Source organism: Manis javanica, chromosome 8, assembly GCF_040802235.1.
Source record: "Manis javanica isolate MJ-LG chromosome 8, MJ_LKY, whole genome shotgun sequence".
Lineage (NCBI taxonomy): Eukaryota > Metazoa > Chordata > Mammalia > Pholidota > Manidae > Manis > Manis javanica.
Window position 1 is genome coordinate 10,416,664 of NC_133163.1, and position 20,588 is coordinate 10,437,251.

The 20,588-nt window shown below is 43.8% G+C and overlaps 1 protein-coding gene across 4 annotated transcripts; it reads left to right on the plus strand.

Annotated features, from left to right (window-relative positions):
- The first annotated feature begins 166 nt into the window (after positions 1 to 166).
- On the plus strand, positions 167 to 19,341 carry DDX24 (DEAD-box helicase 24). 4 transcript variants are annotated; one of them, XM_036991708.2, is made up of 9 exons: positions 167 to 267; positions 1,485 to 2,195; positions 9,812 to 10,339; positions 10,718 to 10,871; positions 11,139 to 11,654; positions 13,634 to 13,709; positions 15,677 to 15,865; positions 17,232 to 17,361; positions 18,842 to 19,341. In XM_036991708.2, exons 2-9 carry the CDS (start codon positions 1,487 to 1,489, stop codon positions 19,105 to 19,107), a joined length of 2,568 nt encoding a protein of 855 aa, XP_036847603.2. In that variant the 5' UTR covers positions 167 to 267; positions 1,485 to 1,486; the 3' UTR covers positions 19,108 to 19,341. The 4 variants fall into 4 exon arrangements, with proteins under 4 accessions (XP_036847603.2, XP_036847604.2, XP_036847605.2 ...); XM_036991709.2 differs by having other exon boundaries at positions 205 to 267; positions 1,482 to 2,195; XM_036991710.2 differs by lacking the exon at positions 167 to 267 and adding an exon at positions 346 to 967 and having other exon boundaries at positions 1,482 to 2,195.
- Positions 19,342 to 20,588: the final 1,247 nt, after the last annotated feature.

The window sequence follows — 20,588 nt, forward strand, 5'->3', positions numbered from 1 at the left end:
CCACCAGGCCCGCGAGCTCCCAAGGCTGGGGACAACCACCGCGGCCAAGGCCGGTCAACAATCCCTCCGCGTTCTCCACTCCCGCACTGCGGCAGCCCGACCTCGCGCGAAAGCGAATCAGGTTACGGCGTGTAGAATGGGGGCGGGACTTCCTGCCAAAGCAAGTACGCGAGAGTGATGCAAGCCCCACCCCGGAACTGCGGTCGTCGCTGCAGCTGAGGGGTTCTGGCGGCTGTTGTTGATGCCGTTGCTTGGTATCTCCTCGCGGTGAGTACGGGAGTGGGAGCGGGGTTGGCTGGGCCCGGCACCCGAGACGAGCTGGGTGCTCGGGTGCATAGAGGGCGGTCGCCCGCCGGGGAGAGCAGTCTGGCGGACCCCGCGCCGGGGGGCCCCTTCTGTGGGCGGCAAGGCCCAGCGGTCTTGGTTTCTCCGCCTCGTGCTCCCGTTGGTGTCCGAGACGAGGCCCTAGCGCCCGTCACGACGGGGCCCAGCGCCACGAGGAGGGACCCCGCCTGCTGTGAGGGTCTCACTCCGCGTCCTCGTCCCCCTGTGCCTGACCACCCGCAGCCCTCAGCATCGAAGCGGGGCCGTTTGTGATCGTGGCGTGGCCGGTGCGGTGGGGGAAGCTTCGCAGCGTGGCGACGTGCTTACGTAGTGAGGCGCCATGCTAAGCGGTTTTTGATGTGCGTCATCTTTTTGTTTTCGATTAACGATCCAGCGAGACCAATACCCTCCTCATCCCCGGTTACAGTCGAGGAAACTGAGGCACACAGATTTAATGCTTCCACCGCAGTCCGAGCTGTCGAGTTGTGGGTCCGAATTTGAACCAAGATTTACTTTGCCCTTTCCACACTGTCTGTTTTGTTTTGTTTTGGCGTTTCTGAAAGGAGAGAACGTGGATCGATTTCCACTCAGATGATTTGTGCCTAAATGGCTTTTTAAATGGACTGGTGCTGAAATGAAACAGGTATTTGCCATCTTGGGGCAAGGCTTGAGAGGGAAGGAAGCTCTGCACTTGGAATAAAGCTGGCCCCCTTAACACCTCCCCTCCTCCCCGCTTCTTACTCTGCCTTCAAAATGGTTTGGATGTTAGCAGGCTTTAGCCTTCAGGCTTTACATAGTTTTATTTATTTGCACAAAACATTTTGTAACTTAGTTACTGTTAGACCCAACCCCATTTTAAAAGGTGAGAATGCTGAGGTTCTGAGAAGTTCAAGGAGGACTGTCCCGGGGCACACCAGCAATAAGTGCTGGATCTGGAATCCAAACTGGCTCCAGCTCCTGTGTCCCTTCTGTTCCAGGCCAAGCTGCCTGTTCTGTGGATTCATTTCCTTCCTTTGATCTTTAGCATTAGAGTCATCCTTTGTCCTTGTTTGCAGGGCCTGATACTCTGTAGGCTGCTTAGAAGATACTTGTGTTCTCAGAACCCCATGCTTCTCAGTTGCCAGCCTTATGGGACGTTTCTCTCCTTTTTTTTTAAGCAGCCATGAAGTTGAAGGAGACAAAATCAAGGCCAAAGCCCCCAAGCTATGGCAAATTTCAAACAAAAGGAATCAAAGTTGTGGGAAAATGGAAGGAGGTGAAAATTGACCCAAATGTGTTTGCAGAGGGACAGATGGATGAGTTGGTGTGCTTTGAGGAACTGACAGATTACCGGTTGGTCTCCCCTGCCAAGAATCCTTCCAGTCTCTTCTCAAAGGAGGAGCCCAAGAAGAGAAAGGCACAAGCTGTTTCAGGAGAGGAGGAAGGAGAGAGTAGCTCCTCAAAGAAGAAGATGAAATTGAAAAAGAGTAAAGATGTGGAAGCTGAAGGCACCAGTGCCCAGAGACAGTTTGAGCTCCAGGACACTGAGCCAGAGTCCCAGGGAGATGGTCCAGTTTGTCTCGAGCCAGAGGTAGGGGAGATGGCATCAGAAAGACCCACGCAGACTGTTCCAAAAAGGAAGAAAAAGAAAGGGAAAAAAAAAGGTGAGCCTTCCCAGGGTACTACAAAGGTGCCCAAAAAAGCAAAGACGTGGATTCCTGAAATGCATGACCAGAAAGCAGATGTATCAGCTTGGAAGGACATGTTTGTACCCAAGCCCGTTCTTCGAGCACTCAGCTTTCTAGGCTTCTCTGCACCGACACCAATCCAAGCTCTGACGTTGGCACCTGCTATCCGTGACAAACTAGACATCCTTGGAGCTGCTGAGACAGGTAAGGGTAACTTTAGCTGGCCGGGGCAAGATTGCTTTTGTATTGAGCCTGTGGCAGCTAACTGGTTGGGTGGATGGGGCAGAGAAGAATGTTGAATGGAGGTGTTTAGAAATCAACTAGCTCTGCCTAGAAGTACCACTTCCTGATTCGTACTCTAGGCAGGTCACTACCTCTCTGAGCTCTATAGGCCCCATTATAATTGAGATAAACAGTAGTATGTACTATACTAGTGTTTTTGCTATGGTAACTAATTATAAATACTGTTTATACACTACATGGAAAGTGATTTGCAAATGGTAGGTTTTTTTCTGTTCCTGAGCCTTTTCTAAATGGCTCAGAGAGATAAAGTAGGGCTAAGATCAGCCCTCTGGAGAGGTAGCTCTTCATTTAGGAAGAAATATCTGTTTCTTGAGTTTTCTAAAGATAAAAGGGCTCCTTTGGGAGTTGGTGAATTTATTGTTGGAAGAATTTAAGTGTGTGGTAGATCACCAGTGGGTGGGGTTTGTGGGCAGGTTTGGACATGAGGTTACTGTTGAGACCAGGCATTGCTGTTAAAGTTCCTCATTCCCCCCGAACCCCTAAGACTGTATGCAGTAATGTCGGGGTGACCAGCCCTAGGTATGCTAAACTAGTGACTTGGGGGAGGAGCTTGTACAGTCTGGAACTTAGTTCAACTAGACCACAAGAATTCAATAGTAACATATATGTAATGTGATCCATATACATAATTTTAAATTCTTTAGAAGCTATACTTAAAAAGTAAAAAGCAGGTGAAAATTAATTTGAACTATATTTAACCAATTATATTTTTAAAATGCAACATACAATTTATGTAAAATTATTGAGATATTTTATATTCTTATTTTTGTACCAAGTTCTAAAATCTGATGTGTATTTTAAACTTGAAGCACATCTCAATTTAGAGAAACCATATTTTAAGGGCTCAGTAGCCATATGTGGCTAGTAGCTACTACATTGTATGGCACAGGACTAGATAGATGGTCTGTACACTGTGCCTTGTGTTTCAGGAAAAGTGGTCAGAAAACTCAGGGTTTTCATAAATGGAAGGTCACATAGATGGAAAAGTGAGAAAACTCCAGGAAAGGGTAATGGAGGTAATAATTACTTGAATATTTACTTAGCATTTAAACTTTAAATGGATTGTGCACTGTGTTAAGTGCATTCTCTTGATGAACTCAGTTCAGCTATCCTGAACTAAGTTCTATTGATTCCCATGTTACTGCTGAGGAAACTTGCTCTCACAGAGGACAGACAGTATCCCTAAAGTTGTTCAGCCAAAAGTGGTAGTGCCTGGATTCTAAGCAACATCTGTGCTAAGTATTCTGCTGCACTGCTTTTGTATGCAGAGGCCTCTATGTGGCTTTCTGAGAGGCAGAGGCAAAGTTCTTTGAGCCAGTGTAACTCGCCTGACATTTGAATTCATACCACAGTTCCTGTCAGGCTGTTACCATGAAATGTGTGAATATGCAGGTCCAAGATTCAAAAAGATTTGGAACTGTGAGCAAACTGCTGCCCACACAGATAACAAATATACATACATTACCCCAGAAAGATGCGCTTTGGGCCCCTTTGTAATCTTGCCTTCTCTGGGATTTCTACCCTTCCCCCACCCCAGTCTTGCTCATTCACAGGCAGCTGGTGTTATGATAGGCAATCACTATAGATTAGTTTGCATTTTTCAGAATTTTATATAATAGAATCATACAATATGTACTTTTGGGAGTGGGGTTATCTCCTCGTTTACTCAGTGTATTTGAAATTCATCCTTGTTATTGGAAATACCAATAAACAGTTTGTTCCTTTTTATTGACAAGTAGTGTTCCAGTGTTAGGGATATAGTATAATTTGTTCCTCTGTTAGTGGATATTTCTTTTTTTTTTTCTGTTTTTCTTTTGCTATTACAAATAAAACTGTCATAAGTATTGGTGTATTAGTCTCTGTATGGGTATATTTTTTTACCCATTTACCCCTTTAATTTTTGTTGGGTGAATACTTAACGTGTGGAATGACTGGATCTTTTGCTAAATGAAACTTTTAGTTTCCTGAAGTGATTATACCATTTTATGTACCCACCATATCATGACAGTTCAGACTGATCCATGTCCTTGTCATTTGGTATGGTCAGTCATTAATTTTATTTTATTTAGACTTTTACATTTTAGTGTTATTCCTTGTGGTTTTAATTGGCATTTCTCTTGTGACCAGTTGAGTGTATTTTTGGTTACCTTTGGTCATCTGTGTCTTCTTTGGTGGTGTCTGTTCAGTTCTTTTGCCCATTTTTTAAATGGGATGTTATTTTCCTATTACTGATTCATTGTATGTTCTAGATACACCTCCTTAATCAGGTAAGTGATTATTTTCTTCCAGTCTGTGACTTGTCTTTCTATTTTATTTACATATTTATGTACCTCCAGTACAATTTTGAATCAAAATGGTATAGTGGGCATCGCTGCTTTGTTTTTGATCTTTTGGAGAAAACATTAGCTGTAGGTTTTTTTTTTGATGCTCTTTATCTGGCTGGGAAATTTCTATTTTTAGATTGCTGAAAGTTTTTATCAGGAACAGTTGTTAGATTTTTTTTTCAAATGCATTTTCTGCATATACTGAAATAAGTGGTTTTTTCATTTTTAGTGTGTTAATAATGGTGAATTACATTGATTGCTTTTCAAATATTGAACGAAACTGACATTCCTGGGATAAACCAAACTTGGTCACAATGTATTATTCCATTTTATATTAGATTTGATTTGCAGAAATTTTATTGATAATTTTTAAATTTATGTTCATGGGATATTGGTTTGAAGTCTCTTGAAATGTTTTTGGTTTTGGAATCGAGTAATGTAAATGACTTTCAAACTATTCAACTTTCTGAAAGAGTTTGTATAAAATTGTTATGTTTTCTTCCTTCAGTATATGGTAGACTTCATCTGTGCCTGCACCACTCTTTGTAGGATGGTTTTTAACTACAAATGTTAATTGCTTTAATATATTGGAAGTGTTTCTGTTGCTTATCTTATTCTTGAATGATAGTTTTCTACTTGCAGTTCAATTCATGTTTTTGTGTATTTTGAAGCTCTGTTACTGGGTTCATTAATGTTCAGGACTGTTATATTCTCTAAATAACTCATTCCTTTTACTATGAGATGGCTCTCTTTATCCCTAAAATATTCTTTGTTCTTCAGCCTCCTCGGTCTGATGTTGATGTAGCTTTTCCAGCTTAATTTTCATTAATGTTAATATTGTGTATCTTTTTTTCTTACTTGTACTTTGATTTCTGTATATCTTTATATTTAAAGTGAGTTTCTTATATGCACCATATTAATTGGGTCTTACTCTTTAATCTGACAATGTTTTTTAATTGTGATGTTGGTTATTTACATTTAATGTGATTATTGATAATGCTTGGGTTTTAATCTGTTATTTTGCTAGTTTTTCTCCCAGCTATTCTTGTTCTCTTTTTCCTCTTCTACCTTCTTTTGGATTGAATTTTTGTGTGTGTGTATGTGATACCATTTTATCTCCTTTATTGATTTACTAGCTATAACTCTGTCATGTTTTTATAGCAGTTGCTTTTGGGTTCACAGTGTGTATCTTTAATATATCATAACCTACCTTCAAAGTGATAAAACACTACTTTATATATAGTATGAAAACTTCAAGATGGGAGTATATTTCCATTTCCTCTCTGCTTTGTACTTTTTGTTTTACACCTTATATGGTCAGAGATCCCAAAATGCATTATTATTTTTACTTTATTTGGTCAATTATTTTTTAAAGAAGTATAAATTTCTTTTTTTTTTTTACTTATTTTTATTAAGGTATGATTGATATACACTCTTATGAAGGTTTCACATGAAAAACAATGTGGTTACTACATTTACCCATATTATCAAGTCCCCACCCATACCCCAATGCAGTCACTGTCCATCAGTGTAGTAAGAAGCCACAGATCCACTGTGTGCCTTCTCTGTGCTACACTGTTCTCCCTGTGATCCCCCACACCATGTGAACTAAACATAATACCCTTCAATCCCTTTCTCCCTCCCTCCCACATCCTTCCTCCCATACCCCTCCTCTTTGGTAACCAATAGTTCATTCTTGGAGTCACCGAGTTTGCTGCTATTTTGTTCCTTCAGTTTTGCTTCATTGTTATACTACACAAAAGAGGGAAATCATTGGCATTTGTCTTTCTCCGCTTGGCTTATTTCACTGAGCATAATGTCCTCCAGCTCCATCCATGTGGTTGCAAATGGTAGAATCTGTTTCTTACTGCAGAATAGTATTCCATTGTGTATATGTACCGCATCTTCTTTATCCATTCATCTACTGACAGACACTTAGGTTGCTTCCATATCTTAGCTATTGTAAATAGTGCTGCGATAAACATAGGGGTGCATATGTCTTTTTGAATCTGAGAAGTTGTATTCTTTGGTAAATTCCAAGGAGTGGGATTCCCAGGTCAAATGGTATTTCTATTTTTAGTTTTTTGAGGAACCTCCATACTGCTTTCCACAATGGTTGAACTAGCTTACATTCCCACCAGCAGTGTAGGAGGGTTCCCCTTTCTCCGCATCCTCACCAGCATTTGTTGTTCTTAGTCTTTTTGATGCTGGCCATCCTTACTGGTGTGAGGTGATATCTCATTGTGGTTTTAATTTGCATTTCCCTGATGATTAGTGATGATGAGCATCTTTTCATGTGCCTGTTGGCCATCTGAATTTCTTCTTTGGAGAACTGACTCTTCATATCCTCTGCCCATTTGTTAATCGGGTTATTTGCTTTTTGGGTGTTGAGGCGTCTAAGTTCTTTATATATTTTGGATGTTAACCCCTTGTCAATATGTTATTTACAAATATATTCTCCCATACTGTAGGATTCCTTTTTGTTTTGTTGATGGTGTCCTTTGCTGTACAGAAACTTTTTAGTTTGATAGAGTCCCATGATTCATTTTTGCTTTTGTTTCCCTTGCTCAAGGAGATGCATTCCAGAAGAAGTTGCTCATGCTTATATTCAGGAGATGTTTGCCTCTGTTCTCTTCTAAGAGTTTTATGGTTTCGTGACTTACATTCAAGTCTTTGATCCATTTCGAGTTTACTTTTGTGTATGGGGTTAAACAATAATCCACTTTCATTCTCTTGCATGTAGCTGTCCAGTTTTGCCAACACCAGCTGTTGAAGAGGCTGTTTTTTCCCCATTGTATATCCATTGCTCCTTTATTGTATATTAATTGACCATATATGGTTGGGTTTATATCAGGGCTCTCCAGTCTGTTCCATTGGTCTATGGGTCTGTTCTTGTGCCAGTACCAACTTGTCTTGATTACTGTGGCTTTGTAGTAGAACTTGAAGTTGGGGAGCATAATGCCCCCAGCTTTATTCTTCCTTCTCAGAATTGCTTTGGCTATTCGGGGTCTTTTGTGGTTCCATATGAATTTTAGAACGATTTTCTCTAGTTCATTGAAGAATGCTTTTGGTATTTTGATAGGGATTAAATTGAATCTATAGATTGCGTTAGGCAGGATGGGGTTAAACAATATTTGGACAATATTAATTCTTCCTATCCATGAACACAGGATGTGTTTCCATTTATTGGTATCTTTAATTTCTCTTAAGAGTGTCTTGTAGTTTTCAGGGTATAGGTCTTTCACTTCCTGGGCTAGGTTTATTCCTAGGTATTTTATTCTTTTTAATGCAATTGTGAATGGAATTGTTTTCCTGATTTCTCTCTCTGCTAGTTCATTGTTAGTGTATAGGAATGCCCCAGATTTCTGTGTATTAACTTTGTATCCTGCAACTTTGCTGAATTCAGATATTAGATCTAGTAGTTTAGGGGTGGATTCTTTAGGGTTTTTTTATGTACAATATCATGTCATCTGCAAACAGGGACAGTTGGCTTCTTCTTTGCCAGTCTGGGTGCCTTTTATTTCCTTGTGTTGTCTGATTGCTGTGACTAGGACCTCCAGTACTATGTTGAATAGAAGTGGGGAAAGTGGGCATCCTTGTCTTGTTCCTGATCTTAAAGGAAAAGCTTTCAGCTTCTCGCTGTTAAGTATGATGTTGGCTGTAGGTTTGTCACATATGGCCTTTATTATGTTGAGGCACTTGCCCTCCATACCCATTTTGTTGAGAGTTTTTATCATGAATGGATGTTGAACTTTGTCAAATGCTTTTTCAGCATCTGTGGAGATGATCCTGTGGTTTTTGTCCTTCTTCTTGTTGATGTGGTGGATGATGATAGATTTTCGAATGTTGTACCATCCTTGCATCCCTGGAATAAATCCCACTTGATCATGATGGATGATCTTTTTGATGTATTTTTGAATTCGGTTTGCTAATATTTTGTTGAGTATTTTTGCATCTATGTTCTTCAGGGATATTGGTGTGTAATTTTCTTTTTTTGTGGTGTCTTTGCCTGGTTTTGGTATTAGAGTGATGCTGGCCTCATAGAATGAGTTTGGAAGTATTCCCTCTTCTTCTACTCTTTGGAAAACTTTAAGGAGGATGGGTACTAGGTCTTCACTAAATGTTTTATAAAATTCAGTGGTGAGAAGTATAAATTTAAAAAGACAGTTTTTATATTTGCCCTTGTTACTATTTCTGGTGCTCTGTTCCTTTGTGTAGATCCAGATTTTTCTCTAGTATCATCCTTTATTCTGCATGAAAGACTTCTTTTTGTATACCTTGTAGTTCAGGTCTGTTGATGGCAAACTATTGCTGCCCTTGTATTCCTAAAAAGTATTTCATGTTGTTTTGAAAGAAATTTTTTGCTGATTATAGAGTTCTAGATTGTCGGGGGTTTTTTGTTGTTTTTTAGGTCTTTAAATAAAGATGTTATATTGTCTTCTGTCTTCTAACTTTAATTGTTTCTCTTGAAAAATGCTTTTTCTTATTTGGGGTTTTCTGGGTCTGTTTTTGCTTTTTCCTATAATTTTTTTCTTGTGTAGTGCCTTGCTTCTTTGAAGATTAATATTTTCTTACTGAGAGCTGCTCATTCTCCTCTGACAATTATTTGTTAGACTTCTTTGAGGCCTGCAATAAGGTTTCTTCCTTCAGAGATCATCTATATACTTCCGCTTGGGGAATTATAGCTTAGGAACTACTTAAAATTCTCAACTTGAGGTTTTTGCTTTGTTTTTTTTGAACACCCAGGTAGTGTGAATGCAGGTTCAATTTATGTTCATAGGGCAGTTGAAATGGTCAAGCATAGATAAAAGTGTGTTATTTTTAAATTTTCTCAAAAACTAAGAAAACTTCCTTTTACTCCCTCCTTACCCACCAAAGAAAGGTCTTGGGAAAGTATTATATAGATTTCTATCCCCCACAACTTTGCTATTTCTTTAGGATTCCATTGCTTAGATTTTTTGTCTGCAGTTAATCTTTGGTGACCCCAGGCCTCAATTCTAGTCTACCAGACTTTTCTTCAGGCTTCTAATTAGAGGTACCCTCCTGTTGCAATACTGTAGGGGAACCTGTGCAGGGTGGAGGAGCTTTAGGTTGGTCAGGATGGCTCTTGGCTATTTCAGGGTCCCTTATTCTGTGTAAAAGTACATGTGTCTGTTTACTCATGCTGTCTTTACTTTTTGTTTTACTTACAAGGAAGTGGGAAAACTCTTGCCTTTGCCATTCCAATGATTCATGCGGTGCTGCAGTGGCAGGCAAAGAAGAAGCCTACCCCAGCTCTCAGTAACACAGGAGCACCACCTGGCGAGACCAAAACTGAGCCTGGAGCTGAGACTGGATCACCAAGCAAGGCTGGAATGGAGCCTGGAATTGAGGGTGAAGCACAGCCCGTTGAGGGTGAGGCAGAGACTGGAGCGCCATCCAGCAAGGCCAGAGCCAAGACTGGAGCTGGTGATTCAAACCAGGCGCTCCCCTTCTGTGATGATGTTGCTGATGAAGGGCCCTCTTCACTGGTCAGGGAGAAGCCTCTCACCCAACAAGGTGAAGACAAAGAGGAAAAGCTTGTTGAAGAGCTCACTGGAAAGTTAAAGCAAGAATTGGATGGCAAAACTGCTGCCTGTAAAGCCCATCCAAAGCGTCCTCTCCTTGGACTGGTTCTGACTCCCACTAGAGAGCTTGCTGTGCAGGTCAAACAACACATCGATGCTGTGGCCAAGTTTACAGGTGAGATTTAGTTCCATTTAATAGATATTTTCTGGGAGGATCTCAGATGCTGGGGTGGCAAAGGTAAATGAGCTATATAGCTCCTGCCCTCTAGGGGAAACCTTTCTCATTTGTCAGAGAATTAAGCCCTATCGAAAAATGTTTGAGAGATACTTTCTCAGTTCTCTCAAGGATAACACATAGCTAATGCCATTCTAGATGCATAGGAAGTCATTTAACTTGCTGGATACAATGCACATAGAAGGCAGCTCTTATTGCTGAGAGTGGAGCTGTGCTGGTGATGAACTGCCTTTGCTAATCTGGGGGTACCAGTGTCAGCCATGAAGAAGCTAAGTACTCAGACGAATAACAGTGTTTCTTATGTTTTGTGTACCTTAGGAATTAAAACTGCTATTTTGGTTGGTGGAATGTCCACACAGAAACAGCAGAGGATGCTGAACCGCCAGCCTGAGATTGTGATTGCCACTCCAGGCCGGCTGTGGGAGCTAATTAAAGAAAAGCACCCTCATCTGAGCTACCTTCGACAGCTCAGGTGAGAGACAGTACTTCCCCTTTCCCCTCACCTCCTGTTCTGAGATGGGCCTGAGGTGATATGCTAGTCTGTACAATGTCAGGTGCCAGGGTTTGGTGCCATCCAGACCTTGGGTCTTTAGAGAAAAACAGGCGTGCATGATGGTGATTAGTTGAGGCCCTTGTGGTGTGTGTGCGTGTGAGGGTGGGGGTGGTGGTAGAGTATGCTGTAGATGACTCCTCTTAACCTGCTACTAACCAGGTTACGTGGGTTTGTCTGGATCTCTAGGTGCTTGGTGATCGATGAGGCTGACCGGATGGTTGAGAAAGGCCACTTTGCCGAACTGTCACAGCTGCTAGAGATGCTCAGTGACTCCCAATACAACCCAAAGAGACAGACACTTGTTTTTTCTGCCACACTGACACTAGTACATCAAGCACCTGCTCGAATCCTTCACAAGAAGCACACTAAGAAAATTGACAAAACTGCCAAACTTGACCTCCTCGTGCAGAAAATTGGCATGAGGGGCAAGCCCAAGGTCATTGACCTCACAAGAAATGAAGCCACAGTGGAGACGCTGACAGAGACCAAAATCCATTGTGAGACTTATGAGAAAGACTTATATCTGTACTACTTCCTCATGCAGTACCCAGGCCGCACCTTAGTGTTTGCCAACAGTATCTCCTGCATCAAACGCCTCTCTGGGCTCCTCAAAGTCCTGGATATCATGCCACTGACTCTGCATGCCTGCATGCACCAGAAGCAGAGGCTCAGGAACTTGGAGCAGTTCGCCCGTCTGGAAGAGTGAGTCAGTCTGTATCCCCAGAGCCCAGCCTCTAGCCATTGAATCAAGGTGGCCAAGACGGTGGGGAGGTGATGGGGAGCTACCTTCTGTCACTGGGCCCTTATCAGGTGAAGGTAGCAGGTTTTTGCACATGAGGAGGCAGCTCCCCCTCATCGGGTTGCTGGTCAGTGCCCAACTGAAAACTTAATAATTAGTATTGGTGACAGTAATGCCTGCTTAACAGATTAAGTACTATACTGCCATTGTAGACACGTTAGCACCTTCATTCACTTCTAACATCCTTGAGAAGAGGCTGAATAGATTCCTAGTTAAGAGCACAGACTGGAACAGACTGCCTAAGGATCATGTCCTGGCTGAGCACTCCTAGTTGGTCAAATTGCTTCTCTGTGTTTTCAGTTTTCTCATCATTAGTATAGTAGTAGAAGCTACCTCAGAGGGTTGTTGTGAGAAGTGAATTTATGCACATAAAGTGTTTAGAACAATGGCTGGCACGTGGTATGTACTTGCTAAATGTCAGCATTATTACTTTCCACTTAACCATTGTTATTCTCACTTTATAGATGGAAAACATAAGGTCTAGAAAAGCTAATCAGCTTGCCCAAGGATTCTCAGGCTGGAAGTGGCAGAGGTGGGCCTCATATAAACCTGGCCTTCCCCAGAGTTCATGCTGTCACTGTATGTCTGCTTTTGGGCTAGACTGATGCTTAGGCAACACGATGAAGTGTGTCAAGATGAGGGCCTAGGAAGTTGAGTCCAACTCTAAATTGGCTTTGCACACAGTGTTTTATCAGGTTACAGGGTGATTAGTTTTTAGAACAAGTGTCTGGCTTGTAGACATTGTAGACACATTAGCACATTCATTTAGAGTTAGTGGTTTACTGGATCAGGTGCTGGCAAACTATGGCCCACAGGCTGAATCCCACACACTGCCTGTTTTTATAAATGAAGTTTATTGAAACACAGGAAGGTCCATTTTTGTACTGTTTATGGCTTTTTTGCACTATGATAGAGTTGAGTAGTTTCAGCTGAGACTATCACTTGTGAAGCCAAAAATAATTTACCATCTGGCCCTTTACAGAAAAAGTTTTCTGATCTTGGCTTAGAGCAGTGGTTAATGTTTTACAAACTTTGGTTTGCATCATATTGCCCAGCCCTACCTCAGAGACAGTGAGTTGGGGACCCTGGAGGGCCCAGAATCTTTGAAGTTTTTAAGACATACCTCAGGTGCTTTTGACTTTCCTCAAACCACACATACATTAAGAGACATCATCCAGCACATTAGCAAGTGCTTACTATGACCCAGATGCTTTTCTAGGGGCTTGTAATAGAAGAGTGAATAATGCACAGTCCTTGCTCTCATGCAGTTTATGTTTTAGTGGAAGGGAGGTAATAAATTGAAAAGCAAGTATATACTTTGACAAGTGGTGGGCTAGGTGCTGAGAAGGGAAGTTATGAAGATGGTGGGTGTGTAGTCAGGGACGCTTTTCTGCTAAGGTGAGATCTGAGCAGAGTGGAAGAAAGTAAGGAAAACAGATATCTGAGCAGGACCTTCTAAGGCCTAAGGTGCAGCAAGGCAGAGGCTTGGAGGCAGGAACATACTCGGCATATTTGAAGGAGAGCAAGGACATCTGTGTGACTGGAGGGCAATAATTGGGAGGGTGATAGGAGATGAGGTCACTGACCTGCAACATAAATGGCTATATTTAATTACTTGAGGTGGTCTTTTATGATTGCAGAATGTGGCTTCTTGCTTGTGGTAAGTGAGACTCAGGTTGGGATCCTGGCTCCACAACTGAATAGTCATATATGTACCTTGGGACATTTAATATTCCTGAGCCTCCAATTTTTCATCTGTAAAAGGGAGCTAATAGTACTATCCCATAGAATGTATGGATTGCTCTGTTTACTCAGCAGGTGCTAAGAACCTGATTAATGATAGTTACAGTTATTCTTAATAAGCTTTCTCTCCCTATCACAGTTGTGTTCTCCTGGCAACAGACGTGGCAGCTCGGGGCCTGGATATTCCTAAGGTCCAGCATGTCATCCATTACCAGGTAGGGGCAGCTGGGGAATTGTGGGCATTCCCAGTGTTGAATGGGGAGTTTTTAAAGCAAAGGTTGGGGGAAGCAGGAAGGAACAGGAAGAGGAATTATTGGTCCCAAGACCTCATGGAACAGGGAATACCAGTGGCATCTAGTGACCACCAGCTGCAGTCACTTAGGGAACAATGGTGAGATTTATTCTGAAAATCTCTTGCATTGTCTGCGGTCAGAGAGCCTCTCTCTCTTTGGCATGGGCAAACTACTTAATGTTTGCAGGTTAGAGTCTTCGTTTCTTCCATGAAATGGGCATAGTAAGTGTAGCATGAGAACTGTAGAGAAGAGAGCGTGGTGCCTAAGACCTGCCTGCCTGGGCTTAAATCCCAGCTGCATATCCTTGAACAAGCTTGTCTCTGTGGTTCAGTTTTCTCACTGCTAAATGGCGGTTACTTTGGTATTTACTTCTCAAGTTCATCTTAAAGTTATTAAGTAAGTTTAATTTAATTAGAGCTTGGAAAGCCACATGGCATGTCATAAGCACCAGATAAATGTTAACTGCTGTTGCTACTGACATTAACATTAGTGTATGTTCCTAGTAAATATTAGCGTAGGGTGGTGGTTAGGCCTAAGGGCTCCAGAGCCACACTTCCAGTGTTTAAATGCTCATCAGCTGCTTCATAGTCAGTTAGCTTTGGGCATTGTTACTTTCTGGTTTCAAGGTCGTTGTTTGGATACTGGTCATATGCTACCTACCGCATAGGGTTTGTGAGAATGAAATGAGGTAATGCTGATAAAGCACCTAGCACATTGTAAATACTCAATAAATGGTGCTATTCTGGCATTATTTCTCTTTTTTAATCCTTCATGTTTTAAAAAGCCTTTTACGGTGCCAATTCAGTTTAGCAAATCTTTTTTGTTCATCCTCTTTTTGGGGAATAAGCTGGGTCAGTCTTTGGAAGGTTCCAGATAGAGAAAATACAGCCTCTACCCCTCAGAAGTATCAGATCTGCTAAAGGGGATGAGATGAACACAGCCATAATTTAAGGCAGAAGATATTTGGGAGGAAAGGACATGTGGAAGCGGGCAGTTGAGAATGAGAAGACAGTGTGTGCTGGGACAGCAAAGTGAAGGACGCCCAGCAGATCTCATTTCTAGCAACATTGTAAACAGCTTGTGGTGGTGCTTAGAGCACCACAGTGGAAGAGAGATGGAGTGTCAGTGGGCTCAGTGGAGACAAGTGTTCATGCTCGGTGGTGTGTGCCCCAGAAACACGGGAGGGAGGGACTGTTGGCACTCACACCACATCTGTGGATAGTACATCCAGAGTATATCAAAGTAGAGGCAGCATAGCGTGGTCTTTGGAACTGGACTGCTTCAGTTCAAATCCTGGCTCCACCACTTAGTTCTTCCACCTAGGGGGAATTGCTTAATGTCAGTATGTTTCAGTTTCCTGATGTGTAGTATGAATGATCATGAGAGCATCTTTTTCATATTATTGTTATAAGGAACAATGGGATAATACAGGCAGAGTACTTAGAATTGCCTGGCACATTGTAATCACTCAGCAGATGTTATGACTGCTCATCAATCATCCATGTAGAGTTGGTGAAGAAGCAGTGGAATTTCTTTAATTAGAGAAGTATTGGGGTCAGAGCTTGGGCTCAGGAAGATGACACTGGCAGCTTTGCGTTGGGTCAGGGGGAGCAGGGAGGACTAGAGACCAAATAAGTGACTGCCATTGTCCAGTTGAGTGTTCACAAGGGCCTGAACCAGCACAGGGGGCACGGGAGGACAGACGCTTGCACAGTCAATAGGCCAAAGAATGTGGGACTAAGGGAGAAGGGCTGGATCTGTCCAGAGTGCTGGAGAGGTTTCTAGCTTCCTGGCTGGGAGGGAGAAGAGTCCGGCAGGCGTTGCTGGCCCTGAAGGGAGAATAATATTGGGTGTTGGCAATGTGTAGACCTCCTAGTCCTCTCTGGCAGGTCCCTCGCACCTCAGAGATTTATGTCCACCGGAGTGGTCGGACTGCTCGTGCCACCAGTGAAGGCCTCAGCCTGATGCTGATTGGACCTGAGGATGTAATCAACTTTAAGAAGATTTACAAAACCCTTAAGAAAGATGAAGACATCCCACTGTTCCCTGTGCAGACAAAGTACATGGATGCAGTTAAGGTAAAAAGAAAAGTTAAAGCCCAGTGCTGTTGGGGGGAGGGACCATACTGCTCCCTCACCTGCTGTGAGATGGCATCGTATCCCTTGGAAACTAAAGGTTCTGCCAACACCTAAATAGGGAGATGTGTGAGAAAAGGAGTGGGGACACTGTCCCTTGCAGAGGGAGAAAGGATGAGTAGCCAGTGTGGAGTTTCTTCCTGCATCCCTTCTTCACTGTCCTGAAGCCTCCATCACCCATCCAGTGGACAAGGGCAGTGAGCACAGCCACCGGGACGTCCCTTCAGAGGGTTATAAGGAAGTGAGATCAGCATTTCTTGCTGAGGCAGATACTAAAGGTGTGTCACTTTCCTGAAGCAGATGCCAGCAGTGCTTACCTTTGGAGTTTTATATTAACCCAGCTGGCATTCACTGAGTAGATGCTGCTCATCATGGGCCATAGTGTGTCAGGTACCAGTTCAGGGGGTGGTTCTCCTCTGTAGAGGCCCACTAGCTCATGAGGGATGCCAAGCCCAGGCTGCAGTTCAGGTACAGATAGAGTACTGTTGGACTGGTTTATTTATTGGACTTTATTGGAAGGAGATGGGGTTTTCTTCAAGCTTCCTGAAGGCAGAGGTGTGGAGAGGTGAGGAGGAGATGGAATTCCAGGAATGGAGGGAGGAAAAGCATGGAACAGCTCAAGGACTTTTGGCTCCTGTGGCTTGAAAGGACTGGTAGCCATGTAGGGAAATTGTGGTGGGAGATGAGGATGGAAAGGTGTAGAATCAATTCCTGGAGTGTAAGAAGGATTATGTAAAGTCTTAAGGTCATGTGGGGGATAGGAGCTTCCCTTGGCTCCTATCCCTCACTTCACAAGATCTCTCCCATTTTTTTGACGTATCCTGTCACTGTGGTCTGATCCCAACATCCATGAGAGAGAGTTGAAATGTTTTGAACATAGGATAACATGGAAGAGAGGAAAGGCAGTTCTATGAGCTTGTTGTCCATGTGATTGAGAGCTGGACCCTAACTCAGAGCTGTTGGGGTGTTTCAGGGTCTCAGCTGTGAAAGCCTGCTGTGGGCAAAGAGTTCCTTTTAGACACCTGTAGACTGACACTCCAACCAAGGTGGGCTTCCAAGGGGTGGGGCTGTTCACGTTTGTTGTTTGGAAACTCAGCTCTTAGGATTTTGTGCAATATGTTCATGTGTAGTGATTGCCCTCTGCACTTTTATCAGGAAGGAAAACAAATGCACTTAGATGGGAACTGAGCTTCATCTCACTGAGCACGGATCTCAAGAACTTTTTTAAAAACACAACTTAACAAGAGACTTTGCTTCCCAGACGCCTGAACCCTCTGTCAAATGAATACTTTCTCTTCCTTTCTCCCAGGAGCGAATCTGTTTAGCTCGACAGATTGAGAAAGCCGAGTATCGGAACTTCCAGGCTTGTCTGCACAACTCTTGGATTGAGCAGGCAGCAGCTGCCCTTGAGATTGAGCTGGAAGAAGAGATGTATAAGGGTAAGTGGGCTAGATGGGACTTGAGGAAGGGTGCCTTCAGCTTTTCTCTTTTGTTTTTCTTTAAACATTGGTCTTGTCGGAACCAACCCCACTACCATGGGTCCCGTCAAAATCAGCAGGACTCCTTCCTTCTTTGCCACAGGCCCTAGTCCCAGATGAGCCTAAGCCCTTGGCCTTTGTTCCCTCTGAGTTGTCCTGGAGCCTTCAGCTGCCCCTTGTGTGGAGAGGCAGTGGAGCACATTGACTTCTGGGGCAGGTGCTGAGGCCAGGGCACCTGTGTTTAAGTGCTGGTTCATTCCCTTAACTGGCTGTGTGACCAGGTCAAGTTCCTTAACCTCTGTTGTAGCCAGGTTTTCCTCATTTATAAAATGCAGGTTGTAAAGTACCTAATGGGGTTATTGTGAAGATGGCTTGAGTTAATGAAGGTAATGTGCCTGTAACAGTGCCTGGCAACAGAGTATTTGGTACACTTGCAGTTATCATTTACGGTCATTGTTACTACTGTCCCTATCTTCCAAGCTGACAGAGCGTCATCCCATCTTGGTCTCAGGACATGAACAGAGTAGGAATTTTTATCCTTTTACATAAGGAAACTAGAGGTTCACAGAAGTAAAGCGATTGTGCAGGAAAACAACTCCATCACCAGGCATTTCCTGAGCCCCAACTCTGACCCTGGGTCAAGACTGAGGGTTTAGGGTTGAATCTGTGTGGTCCCTGCTCTAGGAAAACTTCTGAGTCTAAGAAGTGGTGGAACCACATCGAGAACTGATGACACTAGTATTAGGTCCAGTGCCATTTCCACCCCACAAGTGGGCAGCTTAGCTAAGGTGTTGGCATCTGGATGCCAAAGAAGCCAAAAAATCCATAGGCAGACTTACTGTTGTCTGCTCAGCATGAAGTCAGGAACCAAATTGCGGGTAGATGATGGTGAGCTGGTACTCTTAGTGGCTTGGGCTTGGGGCTTACACTGTAGATGTGTGAGCCCCTGGCTTCCCTTCCTGTGAACAGGTGGGCGTGGAGTCCTTTGGCTCTGCCCGCCTCCGCAGGTGCGGCCACTGCACAGGTGGTGGGTGCAGGAGAGCTGGGCTGTGCAGATGGCGCACACTGTCTCTTAGGGCTTTGTAGTTTTCTCATCACCATACCCCAGGCAGCAAGCAGATGGGTTGTAGGAAGAACCCAGATCTTCAGGTCAGGAGACTTGGTTCTAATCTCAGTTTGACACCTAGCTGTGCGAGCTGCGGCAGGTGCCCTCTGTTTCCTTGAGTGTAAAATGAAGATCATTCCTATCTTGGAGGGTTTTGTGAAGCTGCAAGGACAAAGTGGCCCTGAGTACCCTCCTGTACTTGAAGTTAGCCAGGTAGCTTCTGCAGAGAACTTTTGAGCCCTGCTTCCCCAGTTCCAAAACATTTTTCATCACAAATACTATCCATCAAGGCTACAAATCATAGTAAATTAGATCTATTTTGTATTGTGTTTCCAGGAGGAAAAGCTGACCAACAAGAAGAACGTCGAAGACAAAAGCAGATGAAGGTCCTGAAGAAGGAGCTGCGCCATTTACTTTCCCAACCATTGTTCAAAGATGACCAGAAAACTAAGTATCCAACTCAGTCTGGCAAGCCGCCTGTGCTCGTGGCTGCCCCAAGGAGTCGCGAGTCTGCCTTGAGCTGCCTCTCCAAACAGAAGAAGAAAAAGAAGCCACAAGAGCGGCAGCAGAAACAGCCACAGCCAAGTGCAAGTGCACAGTAATTGCCCTGCAGGTCAGAGTCTGCTGGTGACTGTACATTGTGGCTGTGTTTATGTGGAAAATCTCCCCTTGTCATTTCCCTCCACTGTTAACCTGCCTAGAAAAAAGTCTCATGCAAATGTGGGTTTTGGGGAGTAAGAGTTCAGTGCAGCAGCTTATGTATGTCTCTTATTTCAGTGTTCACAGGTTTCTTGTATGTTCAACTTGATTTCCTCAATTAAAAACAATAGTCAGAACCAGCATGTCATGCTGAGTTTTTCGTCAGAATCCAGGGGGGACACTGTTGTAGTCCTCTGGCTACAGGATTCACATGTGGCACATCTCACCCTGCTGGACTGTGTGGATGGAAGACAGCTGGTCAGAGAGTTTTGCATATTACTCTCCATCAGTTCTGCCTGGGTCCTCAGCATGTGTCCTGATTTTCGCAATACCAGAACCTGAACAGTTCCTTAGCTCTCCGCCACTCCCTCATGGCTGTTGTGTGAGCCACCCTGGGAGGTGGGCAGGAAAGAGGTTGCTGTCCTCCAGTTCCAAGAGAACACAGGCTTCCTTAACATCAGAGCCACGGGGGCCAGGACCAGTATGCGAGTCTGGCGTGGGAGATGCTTGGGATCTGGCCCTCCCCACATTCGCCAACCTTGTCTCTCCACTCCTCTCCTCTGTGTGACAGAGCTGCTTGCTGCTACGGTCCTGTTCGCCCCTTCTCTTGTCCTGAGCCTTTCTCTGCACAAGCTTTTCCCTCAGCCTGGTTGCCTTTCCCATTCTTGAGGACTGCTGTGTGTTCTCTAGGTCCCTGGGCCCCAGGGGGGCCACGCATCCTGTGGGCTCCCACAGTGCCTGTGCTTATCCTCGCCACAACACTCCCCACAGTTTTCTCTACTAAGCTGGAGAGCAGAGGCTGTTTTATTACCCCCTAGCCCTTGGGCATGGTGTAAATATGTGCTGAGGGAACCAGTGACTTCCCAGTACCACCCCAACTTTCTCTGAGTCTGTGGATAAGTAGCCGCAATCATGGGAGAAGCACAGGTTTCTGCACAGCTAAATAATGGTCTTCTAAACAGGTGTTCCCTCGGCCTGATAGTTGGCGGCATGGCAGCAGCATTCCCTCCACCCCTCTGGGTGACTGCAGCAGGATAGTTGGACTAAACTCAGATTCAGGTATAACTGAGTGTTGTGTTAACCATGTGCCAGACACTGTATGTACCTTACTTAGTTTCTGTCAAGGCAAGGAGACATAAGTCTTACAACCCTCTTTTACAGCTGAGAAAGCTGGCATGAAGTGCTTAAGACTAGCTCAGGATTACACAGCAGCCAAGTGGCAGAGCTGGGATTAGAACCCTAGGTATTTACTTGGAGGCCAGGGGCAAATTCAGAAAAACTGCTTTGGTCTTGAAAGAGCAGTGTTGCCAAAGAATGTCACCAGTAACCCGGAGAGGAAAATGCAAATGAAAACAGCCCTGGTCTGTGAGGTCAGCTTCTGAGT

Bases quoted from the DNA above. Each gene is read 5' to 3' on its own strand.
- DDX24 (XM_036991708.2), top strand. From the start codon at position 1,487: ATGAAGTTGAAGGAGACAAAATCAAGGCCAAAGCCCCCAAGCTATGGC. The intron at 10,872-11,138 runs GTGAGAGACAGT...CTGGATCTCTAG, and splicing joins AGCTACCTTCGACAGCTCAG to GTGCTTGGTGATCGATGAGG. The intron at 11,655-13,633 runs GTGAGTCAGTCT...TCCCTATCACAG, and splicing joins CAGTTCGCCCGTCTGGAAGA to TTGTGTTCTCCTGGCAACAG.